General features: G+C 38.2%; 1 protein-coding gene across 1 annotated transcript in view; it reads right to left on the bottom strand.

Moving 5' to 3' along the window:
* TMPRSS11A (transmembrane serine protease 11A) overlaps positions 1-14,725 on the bottom strand; it is a 59,667-nt gene that overhangs the window by 20,422 nt on the left and 24,520 nt on the right. The window contains exons 3-5 of the mRNA XM_025384823.1: positions 7,010-7,187; positions 4,823-4,890; positions 2,742-2,902 (exon numbers count right to left, since the gene is read on the bottom strand). Of these exons, the coding sequence (XP_025240608.1) occupies positions 2,742-2,902; positions 4,823-4,890; positions 7,010-7,187 (407 nt within the window). The remainder of the gene's footprint in view (positions 1-2,741; positions 2,903-4,822; positions 4,891-7,009; positions 7,188-14,725) is intronic.

Here is a 14,725-nt window from a genome sequence, read left to right as displayed (position 1 = left end):
AAGAACTCAGGACCTGCCAAATAGCAAGACTAAAAGAGCTGTAACACAAACAGGAATGAAACACACCCCTTGCTGGCCACGTTGTAGGCAAAAAGAGAGAAAAGCTGCAGCCTTTTAGGGATCCCAGACCTGGGAGCTCCCCAAGCCAGGGCTATGACTCCCTCTTTGGGACCCTGCGGTTTCTGTCATCTTCAAGCTTCCTAGGTGCCACCACATTCCCAGGTGCCAGCCAGAGAAGCTGCTTGCAGTGAGCTTTGTCCAGCCACAGCCTCACAGAGAGCCAGCACACCTGTGCCAGCGCCTGGAGCTGCCCATCATGCTGCAGCCAGTGTGCCTGGCTGTGGGCAGTGACCAGACCCCGTGCTCACTCACACAACCCTCACAGCTCCATGCCTGGGTTGGCCTCGGTGGGCATGGGATCCAGGCAGGTAGCAGGAGGTGGGCAGTCTACCAGGTCAAGTGGGCAGAATGAGCCCACTGGGCCAGAGCAAAACCTGGGCAAAGGCACCAACCTCTGGCCACAGAGGTTTCTGGCCAGAAAAGCAACACCCCCTGGGATCCCATATCACTAATAAACACTATTCTTTTTACATTTAAAAATTTCTGAAACTTTCAAGGATCTCTCTGCTACTAGTCAATCACTCTAATTAATTATTTCAGGTTTCCAAAGCATGTGCACAACGTAATAGCTTTCTCAGTAGTAACAGCCCCTTTATTCCACATTGTGTTTTCTATTTCCTTGTATATTCTTATAATCTCTCTGTGATTTCAGGAAGAACAAACATTATCATTGGAATTTTACAGATGAGAAAATGAAGACAAAGGCATGAGTCAATTATTTGGGTGGTCCTGTAGTGACTTAGTGGAGTCAGAATTGGTTAGGTAACTCTCTCCCTTTTTTTTTTTTTTTTTTTTTTTTTTTTGGAGATGGAGTCTTGCTTTGTCATGCCCAGGCTTGAGTGCAGTGGCGCAATCTTGGCTCACTGCAACCTCCGCCTCCTGGGTTCAAATGATTCTTCCCCCTCAGTCTCCCAAGCAGCTGGGATTACAGGCGCCTGCCACCAGGCCTGACTAATTTCTGGTATTTTTAGGAGAGACAGGGTTTCACCATATTGGCCAGGCTGGTCTTGAACTCCTGACCTCAGGTGATCCACCTGCCTCGGCCTCCCAAAGTGCTGGGATTACAGGCGTGAGCCACCGCGCCCAGCCTCAGGTAACTCTCAAATCAGTTTCTTCATTAGCATATCCTGCCTTTTAATTTAGTACAATTATTAAAATAAGCTGAAGTTTAGAAGCTGAGCCTATAAAAAACAAAAAGACCAGGTAGTCAATGAACAATTTATGCTTCACTCTGGTTTCAGATAGTTCAGGCTTTTACATTCCTGACAAATTAACTATTTATTGGAAATTACACAGAATGCATCATGTAAGTTATCAGAATGGCCATTGTTTTACAATTTCTATTCATTTGCTTCCCCATCTAACAAAGAGGATGGATTAAGCACTTGTCAGGTTGCTCCCTTCTGGCTGAGAGAGGTCCTCAGCTTTATTCCCTAAGTAGCTGACTCGTCACATCAGCAAACATCTGCCCATTCCATTACTCACATTTTTTACTTCCTTATTTGGTTTCCTCTTGAAGAGTCAGCTAGACCCTTACAAGGGTAGAGTGTCCTGTTTCATGTTTGATAAAAATCGCTTGCCCTGACTCTCTTCTGTAACTCTCTTAGGTCTAGTATCCATTGAAATTTGTAGGGGAAATCTGTACTTGTCTGCTGGAAGAAGATGCTGTGAAAACAGCTTAGTGGACGAGGGTAAACAAGTTTCTCTCTAGCTGGCTGCCTTAAAATCTTTAATATGGTACCATAAGGAAGAGTTTCCGAGAAATGAATATCATAGCCAGAATTTTTAAGATGTGTTTGACTATAGAAACCTTTTTTAATTGGAGCCTTTTAAGAAATTAGAGATTTAAATTTGATTCTTGGCTCCTTTTAATTACTGAATTCCTCAACCCTTTTTGCGTGATTTTCACTTCTATAAGGGTTAATTTGCATATGTCACTGGAATATAAAAAGAAATTAGTTACTTCTGGTAAAGGCAATAGAGATAGACCTTGATAAAGGTTCGTTCTCCTTAATTGAGGGAAGTGATAATGGTATAATGGGCTAAGGGTGAACAACAAAAAAAAGAGAGAAGTGGAACAATGTACACATAGTTTCAGTGATGTCTTCCTAGACTGTGATTTTTAAAGCATTAATGGTAAAATAACTCTAACAGCTTCAATGTTGGCTTGCCATTTTCCCAAATGCCCATAGTAAAAAAAGCTAACAAAAATTTTATGTCACCATATATAGAAACTATCAATAAAAGTATGGCAACAAATGAATTTGTGTTTTAGGAAGGTCCCACCCAGAAAAACAATTATTGCCAAACCCTTAGTATTTTCACTTGCTTAGTCACGGAGGCAGTGCCTAGGTGAGATTAGCCCTCTGTTGTAAATCCTTGCCTTTATTTTGGGATGAGTGCCAATCAGTTACTGTTAGGAAAACCACTGGATGACTAACTTCAGATGTGCTTACATTAGAGACTAATACACCTTGAAATGTCACATCTTTAACTTGAATTTTTTTTTATCTGAATTCTAGCTATTATTTGGAATGGAAATAATGACAAATAAATTTGAGATTAGTCAAAATATGAACCTAATAGAGAACTTCATATCATACAGAAGGGGACCTCCTTACCATTAACTTGAACTGATGAGGCATTTATTGGCAAGGCTCTTAAATTCCTCATCTTCTGATTTAAGAAGCTTTGAATTTTCTTCTCTCTTACTGCCCTTTGCTCAGTAGAGGGGAACTGGAACACCATAATGACATCTGCTTTCACACCATCTTCCTCTGGACTATGCCACACAAAAGAAAGGTACATTTTCAAAGAATACACCTGGAATTGTCCTTCAGTGTTTCCTGTATCTTCCTCCCTTGAATGATCCCTCAGTTGCTGAGAGTGTCAAGTGCTGATTGTCTCATGTCATTCTGACCCAAGGTCATTTCATATGTTCCCTCTTCTAGCTTTCATTATGTTTTCAGTGCATGTCCCCCAATTAATTTGAAGGATTGTTACAGAAGCTAGGAATGACAGACGTAAAAAATCATCATCAAAATTATAAGCTTTGAGAGTGTAGAAGAAGCCTTCGTGTTTTCTTAGGCTAATCAACTGTATATTTGATACCTGAATCACTTCTACAGGGTCCATGACAAATGGCCCTCTAATGACAGTGCAATAATTAAAAAGTTTAATTTTCTAAAGATGCTTGTTTCTCTTTGGTCAGCTCTGAGTTCATCATTTCGAATTGAAATATGTCTCCCTATATCTCCCATTCCATAAGGCCTAGGTCTACCAGTTGGAACAAACATAAAATAATTTCCTCCTCTAGCCCAAATATTTGAAGACAACAATATTGTGGTCCCTAAGTCTTCTCCAAATTAAACATGCCCAATTTCTTGAACTTTTATAATATAAACAGGTTCAAGTTTTTTTACCTGAGGAACTAAACTTTTAAATACTCTTAAAATAGGAAAACTAATTACAGGTTTAAAAAAAAAAACCTGAAACTAATACATATTGATCTGTTATCTCTCCTATTGTTTTTAAACAAACAAACAAACAAAAAACTGCGAAAAACACGAGAGGCCCATCTCCCTGAATCTTTTGGCTAAAAGGAAATTCTGAGACAATTTCTGTAATTTTGTTCATTTAGGCTCTGGAATATAAAGATCTAAATAACTAGAATTTTATATCAAATTGGCAAACAGATGACTAATTTTACTTCTTAAATCTGAGGAATTAACATTTTTACCAAGTATTATATAGTGATGATGGCTACCATCCAAAGGACTTCACGAGAGTATGATAATGTTGCTACAATAATATGGTAAATGAGAGTTTGAAAACCGAAAACATGAAATCTAGAAAGTTCTAGTATTTATATGCTTTTTCTCTCCTAAGTATTGTAGAAATTACCCAATTTATGTTATAAAATCCTTACGGAAGTCACTACTCAGTAAAGACATAGAGAACTTTGGAGTACACCTGCCAACAAAGCATTATTAGTCTATTAGTAAGAAAGTGATCATTATTTTCTTCAAATAAATCAAAATCTGAATATATTATTTTTCTTTATCTTTAAGAAATATGAGTCATACAGGTTCATGCATTTATGTATATGACATGTATGTTCTACTATGTAATTTTTCAAAATAACACAATTGAAACTTCTGAGCAATATCTACAACTGATATGAGTCTTCCCCCTCCACCACAACAAAGAGAAAATTTATTACAACAGGAATATATTTTTGTTTAGGCATGCCTCATGTCGTTAGTTTGCATTACAGGTGAAATTTGTGATCCCATTTTGTAGCCAAGTTTGCCTGCTTAACATGTTTGAAATAATATAGTTGTCAAAAGAATACAACTTGGTGCATGCAATGACAAGCTGCTGGGTTTTCCCCAGGTCACGGGTTCTGGTAAGTTCCAGGCCTCACAATAAGTTAATGGGGTTTGATTCCTGGTTCTGTCACTTTGGGAAACTGTCAGTTGGGGAACTTTGTATACATTTCTTACCCTCCCTGAATCTTAGTCTTTTTGTTGACAAAATGGTGGTCAGCCTTATACTCAAAGACTGCTTTAAAGAGAATGTTTATGAAAAATTGTAGCCAAAAGCCTAGTCCATAGAGACATACAATACATGAGGGTCCCTGTCTCCTTTGTTTCTTTTTCCCTCCAGTCTTGTGATTCCACTTTTGCCCAACCATACATACGTCAGTCTGACTACTTGGTTCTTGATATAGTTCTTCTTCCAGGCTGAATCTATAAATATCTCATCCACCTGTTATATAACAAGAGGGAAGCTATGTGTTAGTAATATCTTTTATAATAAGAATATGTCTTTGATTAATGTAAAGCAATGGAAAATTTTTTAACAGAACTAATATCATTTTTTAAATTGGTGGATCTTAGCCTTCACAGTGCAACAGAATCATTTGCTGAATTAAAAAAATTTGTGGCCGGGCGCAGTGGCTCACGCCTGTAATCCCAGCACTTTGGGAGGCCAAGGCGGGCGGATCACGAGGTCAGGAGATCGAGACCATCCTGGCTAACACGGTGAAACCCCGTCTCTACTAAAAATACAAAAAATTTGCCGGGCGTGGTGGTGTGCGCCTGTAGTCCCAGCTACTCAGGAGGCTGAGGCAGGAGAATGGCGTGAACCCGGGAGGCGGAGCTTGCAGTGAGCCAAGATCGCGCCACTGCACCCCAGCCTGGGCCACAAAGCGAGACTCCGTCTCAAATAATAATAATAATAATAATAATTTATGGATGCCAGAGACCCTCTCCAATAATTTTTATTTTGATTGGTCTAGAGGGGACTTAGGCACTCATATTTTTAAAAAACCTACCCAAGTAATTCTACTGTGCTAGAGTAGGTTTCTGGAGTAGAAGGTATCTTGCTAAAACACGATAGAAGGAGTAGCAGAGAGATACAGAGCAGAGATGGAATATTCAGGGAGGCTTTGAGTGGTGACAAAGAAAACCCTGCCTCAGTCCTGGATTTGAGCCTGTGCTACTGCTCACAAACTGGGCAACCTTGGCAAAGTTACTGAACCAATTTGAGCCTCAGTTTTCGAACCTGTAAAACAAAGATATTGGTCTGCTACTCATAAGGTTATGAAGGTTAAACACACATAAAATGCTGGGTAAGATTTGGTAGTTAATTGCTGATGGTCCTCTAGCCTCCATCCTGGCATTATAGGTCTTAGCTCTGCAGGTCTTCGCTTATAACGGGTAAGGAGGAGGCATTAGGGATTTAGGAGAGAGTCAAACTTTTAAAATTGTTGTTGATTGTGGATCCTAGGGTAAATCAGGGAGGAAAAAAGGATTAGGTGGTATTCCAGTATTAGCTCAAATTTGTTACTCAGTTTATGTCACCAAAGTAGGAGAAGCAAAGCCACTGCTTTTAGTCCATATGCCTGGCTTTAATCTACTGCCACAGTATTGTGATGCTGTGGTCTATCACACCCGGCATTTGGCTTGCAGTATCCCCTAGCACTCACTTCGTAGAAATAGTGTCATCTCAATGTGGGATGGGGAACTACAGTTCATGTTGGACAGAGGAACCAAATGTGCACACAAAATATCCGAAATTCTCAAGGAATGAGAAGAAAAACCAACTGTCATGACTGAAACACACACACACACACACACACAAATATAGGGAAAGCTGTTTCAGGGATCAAGAAACAAGTTATAACTTCCTTAGTACACTCAGGAATTCATAAATACTTCATCAGGAACTGAATTATTTGATTTCTTCTTTAACTCTTATTCCGTAAAATAAGAAATATTTTCATTCCTATTAGAAATCTGTGACTCAGAGGCATTATGTGAATTTCCCTGGCATCATGCAGATACTAGTAAGCTGGGACTGAAACCCAGGTCTTCTATCTGTAGGGTGCTCCTCTTCCCACTCAATCACACAACCACCCTGTTAAATGTGATGTAAATTTTACTTCAGTTTCTTTCGTAGAACATATAGTAATAAGTTATCAAATAATTTATTAACCTAAAGTATAAAACTTGTAGAGATATAGATTTGGTAATAGCCTTAAACTTAAGATCAAAGATAGCATTTAGAAAATAAATCGGTAGTATCCAAAATACGTCTTCATTGGTACCTAAAGAAAGAAAGCCTAAATGGGCTGAGGTGGTGTGGGGCTTATATGCTAGAAACAAAATTCTTTTGGAAGACATGTTTTTGACAGGGTGACTTTGTTATAATAATTTCTCTCTCATCACCCACAGCCAGCTCTACTACTCAGTATGGAGGCAGAGGAGTCCCCCCTCTACAAAAAAAAGGCAAACAAAATGGAACAGGGAGAAAAGTGATACAATTTAGAAGGAAGAAAAGTAAATAGCAGTTGGGTATTTAAAGAAGTTTGTTTTGTAATTACCCTCTGAATAAGTTCAATCACAATTGATTCCTGGCCATTTGTAACTTGTTGGTGAAGGCATTGGATTAAGTTTTTGACTCTGCATAACATCATCAATCTGGCAAGGTGCCTGCTATGAATATCTAAACCAAGCATCAATTTTATCTTTGAATGGTTAGGTTGTCTGGGAAGATAGGAGCTGAAAAAATAACATAAGAAGAATCTAGGCAGAAGAAAGTTTGGTGATCACAATAAAAAAAGGATTCTTCTTTATAAAATTCTAGGACCCTCTCTCTCGAAAAGTCTCATTTACTAGATCTGAGGAGGGCTTGGAATCTTTAGGTGATACAGGTAGTCTGAGGACAACGCTTTGAGAAATGGGGTAGAGGGACTGGTAAAAAGAATTCTTATAAAATGAATTTACAACAGGAGGAAAATCAGAAAAAACATGAACATAAGTTTTATTGTTGAATGGAGCTTATGTATAAACTAGCTTTCTAAAGACCTGGAAATTGTTTCCATGGCAGATGATGGCTTTCATTATTAGAAGCATTCTTTCTGCCAACGTTCTGGTATTCCAAGTTCCCAGAAGTTTCAGAGAAACTTATACATTTAAAGCTGTGTGCCAGCTAGTTATAAATCTATATCTATGCAACCCAATAGCATTAGCAGTTTGTAAATCTATCCTACCTCCTTCTTTAGGGCATTTCTAGAATTTTGTACTTGGAGTTTGTCTCCTAGCATTGAACAGAAGACCCTCTTTCAGGGTAGTATCTCTTTCTGCTTGATGATTTTGACATGCTAGAAATTACACTGAGATTAAGTTCCAAGAGGGCAATTGAAGATTAGTTGGGTGTTTAATGAAAGAGTGAGGGAGAGGCTGTCAACTCAAACAAACAGACTCGCCCAGCCATTCAGCTCTCATTCCTGAATTAACTCTGTTTATACATGTTGCCTGCTTTTCTCTGCAGATGCTTCCTGGCTGGCTCCCCTTACAGCAGTCTATGTATTCACTTAGGGAGTGTTTTGTGGCTAACACTGCAAACCGCAGGTACATATGTCACCAAAGACTGGCATATGGAATGTAAATGAAATATAAAAGCTGTTTTTTCCAACATAACACCAGGTGAGCTCCTTAGCATTAAAGAAACCAAAACTATGCTGTGAAAAAAACTTTACATCCTATTGCTTTCTCCTAATTATAACATGAGTAACATGCAAAGGATATTATGTAAGAGGGCTTTTAAAAAACACTTTTCACCTTAAATAAAGCTTCACTGAAGTTTCATTGCCGCAAGGATTGAACTCAAGGTAGAAATAAAGAATTTGAGCCTTGGAGCCTCTGTTCACAATGTCAGACATTCAAGGTCCTCTCCCTCCGTGACAAACCTGCCTGGCGCCATCTTCAACACCACCAGTACTTTCAGGCATGGCCCTCATTTTCCTGCACACTCGCCCCTCTCAGGCTGTTCCTTTGGTCTGTAGCAACCTTCTCATTCTGCAAGTTCTGTGTTCCTGAATCACAACTATCCTTCAAGGCCAATCTCAGATAATACCTTCTTTGGGGATATTCATTAATCTCAAACTAATCTGTCTTCCTTCTGTCTCAATTTTTCTAATTCCTCTTACACCTCCTATTCTTTAATGTAGACATTCATTATATATTTATGCAATATATTCACTATATATTTATTCAAATATATAATCTCTTTTATTAAATGGCAAACCCTTTATGCATAGAGCTGGCAATTTTTCTTTTCATACTCTAGAAAATAGCATAGTGCTTTGCATGCTGTTGGTTTGAAGTATATTTTTGTTGAATAAACAAATGAATGAAAAGGTGAGAATTTATTTATCAGAAAGTTTTGCATTTACCGGGAAAATTTTACAAGACTTTTTAAAGTGTTTGCTTTACATCAGGTTGAGATCAATGCTCCTAGAAAAAAAAGAAAATTGCACATGAATTATTGGAAGGGATTTTTTTCCCTGTTTGTGGACATTTTCAGGTAATTGATTACTTGTGGAAGGCTCCTCCTTGGTAAGACTGTAATAATTATAATAGTAGGAATCACTGTTGTCTGCCATATATGCACCAAGCACAGACGTCATTGTGTTTGAACTCATTTGCTTTCAAATCAACCCTCTAAGGTGAGTACTATGATTATCCACATTTCATAGAAGAGGAAGTGACTTGCCCAAGTTGACACAGCAGTGAGCCACAGAGCTCACTGAAACCAAGGCCATGTATCTTCAGAGCCTGTTAATGCCTTCATAGTGCCTACCTCAAGATGAGCATGCAGGTAGGTTCTCACTAAGACCTCCTACCCACTGATGGACAGCAAGCAGTTTGTAAGTGGATCAGAAACTGTTGCACCCCTCTCCAAAGGCAGCCTATTTTCTTTACTCCCCAAAAATAAGAACCATAACCTTGGTAGTTTTTACTGCAATCCTTTAAAGTTTGTGTCATATCCATATAAAACTCCAGGTGTTTTTTTGATCCAAGAAGTCAGCTATGAACCATTCTCTCAGGCCTGGATAGAGGTTAGTCAACCAGAGCACTGAGTGATGTTCACAGAATTTTGAGGCTTATTAGCCTTCTTGGGGTCAGGTCTAACTGACCAGTGTCATACATGCTGTGTGGGTGTGGAGGATGCCATGAAACTGTGACTTTCAGATCACCCTAAACAAAGAGGTAATCAGATCATCAAATGGGATGTGATACTTTGTGATGCCATCAGTCATTTCTTTGATTGCACTGGTCTTCCTTCAGTGTTTCTTTGTGGAATGTCAGAAGGAAATGGACAGACATCTGTGACTAATCACATGTAACAAGTAGCAATATATGAGATATCCATATCCCAAATTGGTTTACATTTCTGAAATTATGAGGCAAAATATTTATAGAATTTAAAAGTTTGCAATTTAGGATTTTAAAGAATAAAGTATTAACTTTCGGTGTACCACAAAAACCTAGATCTTTGAATTGCTTTTTTAAAAGAGGAAAACATCTCATTTGGATCTATTTAAAGCTGTACTAAAAATATTTAAAACCAGGATACCCACAGCAAGGGAAGGTCATTATTTAGAAAGTTCATGTCCTCTCCAGATTTGTTGTCTTCTAAATCTCTCAATTTGATTCGTTGATGAGAGAGAATCATTTTTCTTAGCCTTTTATAGTGCCTAACATGACATCATGCTGTATTTGCTGAATGATGAATGATGAACTACATAGATCCTCCTGTGAAGACTATGCTGTATTTATAACTTTATCAGGAAATTTAGAAATAGTTCATGTTACTTCTTTTCTCAAAAAACTTCCCTCAAAAAGCATACTCATTCACATCTTTCTTCCAACTGTAGATTGTTCACACTGGATATACATACCTACGTCAATATATCCATCAGTTTCCTTCATCTCTCTCTATTACAGTTCCTTCTACCTTTGCCTTCCTCACCAAAAACTGATACAGGGAAATGAGAACGAGAATATTTTTCTATAGTAAGTGTATCTAATGTATCTGTCAAGAAAAAGTGAGCTAGCACAGCATAGAGGATTTATAATCTTTATGGATTTAAAAAATTAAATGAGAGAAGAATTGATTTAGATTTTAATAATTTTCTCTTCTATCTTAGCTGAGTCCTTTCCTGACAGTAGAACAATTTAGTGGAAAGAGCACATGTATGGAGTTACCTAGATGACTTCAAATCTCCCCTCCATCATTTTCCAGCTATGGACCTTAATTTCAGAAGCTTGGTTCTCTTACCTGTAAAGAGGAGATAACAGTGCCTTCCCTGTGGTGTTACATCCATGTTGCTGCAAAGGACATGATTTCATTTTTTTTATGGCTACATAGTATTCCATGGTATATATATATATATATATATATATAAAATATATATATGTGTATAGATACCACAATTTGTTTGTCCAATCCACCACTGATGGGCATCTAGGTTGATTCCACATCTTTGATATTGTGAATACTGTGGTAATTAGTGTGACAGTGCATCTGTCTTTTTGGGAGAAAAGTTTATTCTCCTTTGGGTATACACCCAGGAAGAGGATTGCTGGATTGAGTAGTAGTTCTATTTGGTACTTTGAGAAGTCTCCAAACTGCTTTCCACAGTGGCTGAACCAATTTACATTTCCAACAGTATTGAAGCATTCTCTTTCTTCCACAGTCTCATCAGCATCTGTAATTTTTTTACTCTTTAATAATAGCCATTCTAACTGGTATGAGATAGTATCTCACTGTAGTTTTGATTTGCATTACTCTGATGATTACTGATGTGGAGCATTTGTTCATATGTTTCTTGACTGCTTTGTATGTCTTCTTTTGAGCAGCGTCTTTTCATGTTCTTTGCCTACTTTTTAATGGGGTTATTTGGTTTATTTTGCTTGATGAGTTAAGTTCTTTACAGATTTTGGACATTAGACCTTTTCAGATGCATGGTTTGCAAATATTTTCTCCCATTTTGTAGGTTGTGTGTTTACTCTGTTGATAGTTTCTTTTATTGTACAGAAGTTCTTTAGTTTAATTAGGTCCAACTTGTCAATTTTTGTTTTTGTTGAAATTGCTTTTGATGACTTAGTCATAAATCTTGTGCCAAGACTGATGTCTACAACATATTTCCTAGGTTTTCTTCTAGGGTTCTTACATTAATTGTTTGTGGTCTTACATTTAATTCTTTACTCCATCTTGAGTTAGCTTTTGTATGTGGTGATAGTTAGGGGTCCAATTTCATCCTTCTGCTTCTGACTAGCTAGCTATTCCAGTACCATTTATTAAATAGAAAGTTCTCTCTCCATTGCTTATTTTTGTTAATTTTATCGAATATCAGATGGCTGTAGATGTGTGGCTTTATTTCTGGGTTCTCTATTCTGTTCCATTGGTTTATGTGTCTGTTTTTGTGCCAGTACCATTCTGTTTTGATTACTGTAGCCTTAAATTATAGTTTGAAGTCGGGTAGTGTGATGCCTCTGGCTCTGTTCTTTTTAATTAGGAGTGCTTTGGTTATTGAGGCTTTTTTTTTTTTTTTTAAGTACTGTATGAAGTTTACGAAAGCTTTTTCTAATTTTGTGTGGAAAATTATGTTGGTAGTTTTGTACGAATGGCATTGAATCTGTAGATTGCTCTGTGCAGTAGGGCCATTTTAACAATATTGATTCTTCCAATCCATGAGCGTGGAGTGTTTTTCCATTCATTTGTGTCATCTCTGATTTCTTTCAACAATGTTTTGTAATTTTCCTTATAGAGATCTTTTACCTCCTTGGTTAAATGTATTCCTAGGTATTTCATTTGTGTGTGTATGGCTACTGTAAATGGGATTGTGTTCTTGCTTTGGCTCTCAACTTGGACATTATTGTTTAGAAATGCTACTGAATTTTCTACATTGATTTTGTATCTTGAAAATTTACTGAAGTTGTTTATCAGTTTTGGAATCTTTTTATAAAGCCTTTAGGGTTTTCTAGGCATATAATCATATTGTCAGTAAAGAGAGATAATTTGGCTTCCTCTTTTCCTATTTGGATGTCTTTTACTTCTTTCTCTTGCCTGATTGCTCTTTCTAGAACTTCTAGTACTATGTTGAATAGCAGTAGTGAGAGTGAACATTCTTGTATTGTTCCTGTTCTTAAGGAGAGTGCCTCCAGCTTTTGCTCTTTCAGTGTGATGATGGCTGTGTGTTTGTCAAAGATGGCATTTATTATTTTGAAGTATGTTTCTTTGATGCCTAGCCTGTTAAGGGTTTTTATTATGAAGGGATGTTTAATTTTATCTAAGCTTTTTCTACATCTATTGAGATGATTGTATGATTTTAATTTTTAATTTTTTAATTTTTTTTGAGATGGATTTTTGCGCTGTCACCCAGACTGCAGTGCAATGGCATGATCTCGGCTCACTGCAGCCTCTGCCTCTTGGGTTCAAGTGATTCTCCTGCCTCAGCCTTCCGAGTAGCTGGAATTACAGGCACCTGCCACCATGCCACCATGCCCGGCTAATTTTTGTATTTTTAGTACAGATGGGGTTTCACCATGTTGATCTCGAACTTCTGACCTCAGGTAATTTGCCCACCATAGTCTCCCAAAGTGTTGGGATTACAGATGTGAGCCACTGTGACTGACTAATTGTATGGTTTTTGTTTTTAATTCGGTTTATGTGGTAAATCACATTTATTGATTTACATATGTTGAACCAGTCTTACATCACAGAAATAAAGACTACTTGATTTTGGAAAATTCACTCTTTGATGTGCTGCTGGATTTGGTTTGCTGGTATTTGGTTGAGGATTTTTATATCTATGTTCATCAGGGATATTGGCCTGTAATTTTTCTTTTTTTTTTTTTTGAGACGGAGTCTCGCGCTGTGTCACCCAGGCTGGAGTGCAGTGGCGCGATCTCGGCTCACTGCAAGCTCCGCCTCCCAGGTTCAGGCCATTCTCCTGCCTCAGCCTCCAAGTAGCTGGGACTACAGGCGCCCGCCACCACGCCCGGCTAGTTTTTTGTATTTTTAGTAGAGACGGGGTTTCACCATGTTAGCCAGGATGGTCTCGATCTCCTGACCTCGTGATCCGCCCGCCTCGGCCTCCCAAAGTGCTGGGATTACAGGCTTGAGCCACCGCGCCCGGCCAATTTTTCTTTTTTCATTGTGTCTTTGTCAGGTTTTGGCATCAGGGTAATGCTGACTTCATAGAATGATTTAGGAAGAAGACTCTTCTCAATTTTTTGAAATAACTTCATTAGAATTGGTCCTAGCTATTTCTTGTATGTCTGGTAGAATTTGGCTGTAAATCCGTCTAGTTTGGGCCTTTTTTTCCTTTTGGTTGGTAGGTTTTTTAAATTATTGATTTAATTATGAACTCAATATTGGTCTGTTCAGGGATTCAATTTCTTTCCTATTAAATCTTGGAAGATTGTGTTTTTCCAGGAATGTACCCATTTCCTCTAGATTTTCTAGTTTATCTACATAGAAGTGTTCATAATAGTCTCACATGATCTTTTGTATTTCTGTGGGATTGGTTGTAATGTTACCTCTGTCATTTCTGATTGTGCTTATTTGTATCTTCTCTCTCTTTTTTTCTTTGTTAATCTAGCTAGCAGTCCAGACTGGTTTTGGCTGACTCACAGAGGACGCATAGTAAGGGTTTCGTGTCCTCAGCTTCACCTTTTAACATCAAATGGCTGAAAACTCCACCCTTGGATCATGCTAATGCCACCATTTTTTGAACATGCAAAACAGTAAGAGGCATAAAGCTCAATTGCACATGGTCATGTTTCTCCTTTCATAAGTATTTGTGACTTCCACTAGAACTTATTGAACATGTATACTTAGCCAGCTCATTCAGCATAAATTCCTGGCTTATCCTTCCCTCCCTCGAAGTGCATGCTCTCAGCTTCTGCTGGATGCCATGCTTCTCTGCCTGCAGGATGACCAGCCTACAGTAATCAGACATCAGTAATGTCTGATTAATGGACTCTTCTCTGAAGGATGATATGAGAGATGAGATATATCTGCTCCACTATCTCAGGGAACAGGGATGGATTATAGCAGTATCTAAATATGAACTCGTTTTACTTTTGCATCTCAATTTGCATTCAAATCAGTAAAACCCAAAGAGAGGAAGAACAGGACCTGCCACCTGTCTTCCTTGGTTGTCTAATTAGCACCCATGTAGGACAGAGAGAAGAATCTGGTTGTATTCATTGGGATTTAGCAACAATAAACAGGTGTGGCTCAG

The sequence above is a fragment of the Theropithecus gelada genome, chromosome 5 (assembly GCF_003255815.1).
Source record: "Theropithecus gelada isolate Dixy chromosome 5, Tgel_1.0, whole genome shotgun sequence".
Taxonomy (NCBI): Eukaryota; Metazoa; Chordata; class Mammalia; order Primates; family Cercopithecidae; genus Theropithecus; species Theropithecus gelada.
Note: the sequence above shows the minus strand (reverse complement) of the source record. Positions and strands in the feature narration are given on the sequence as shown.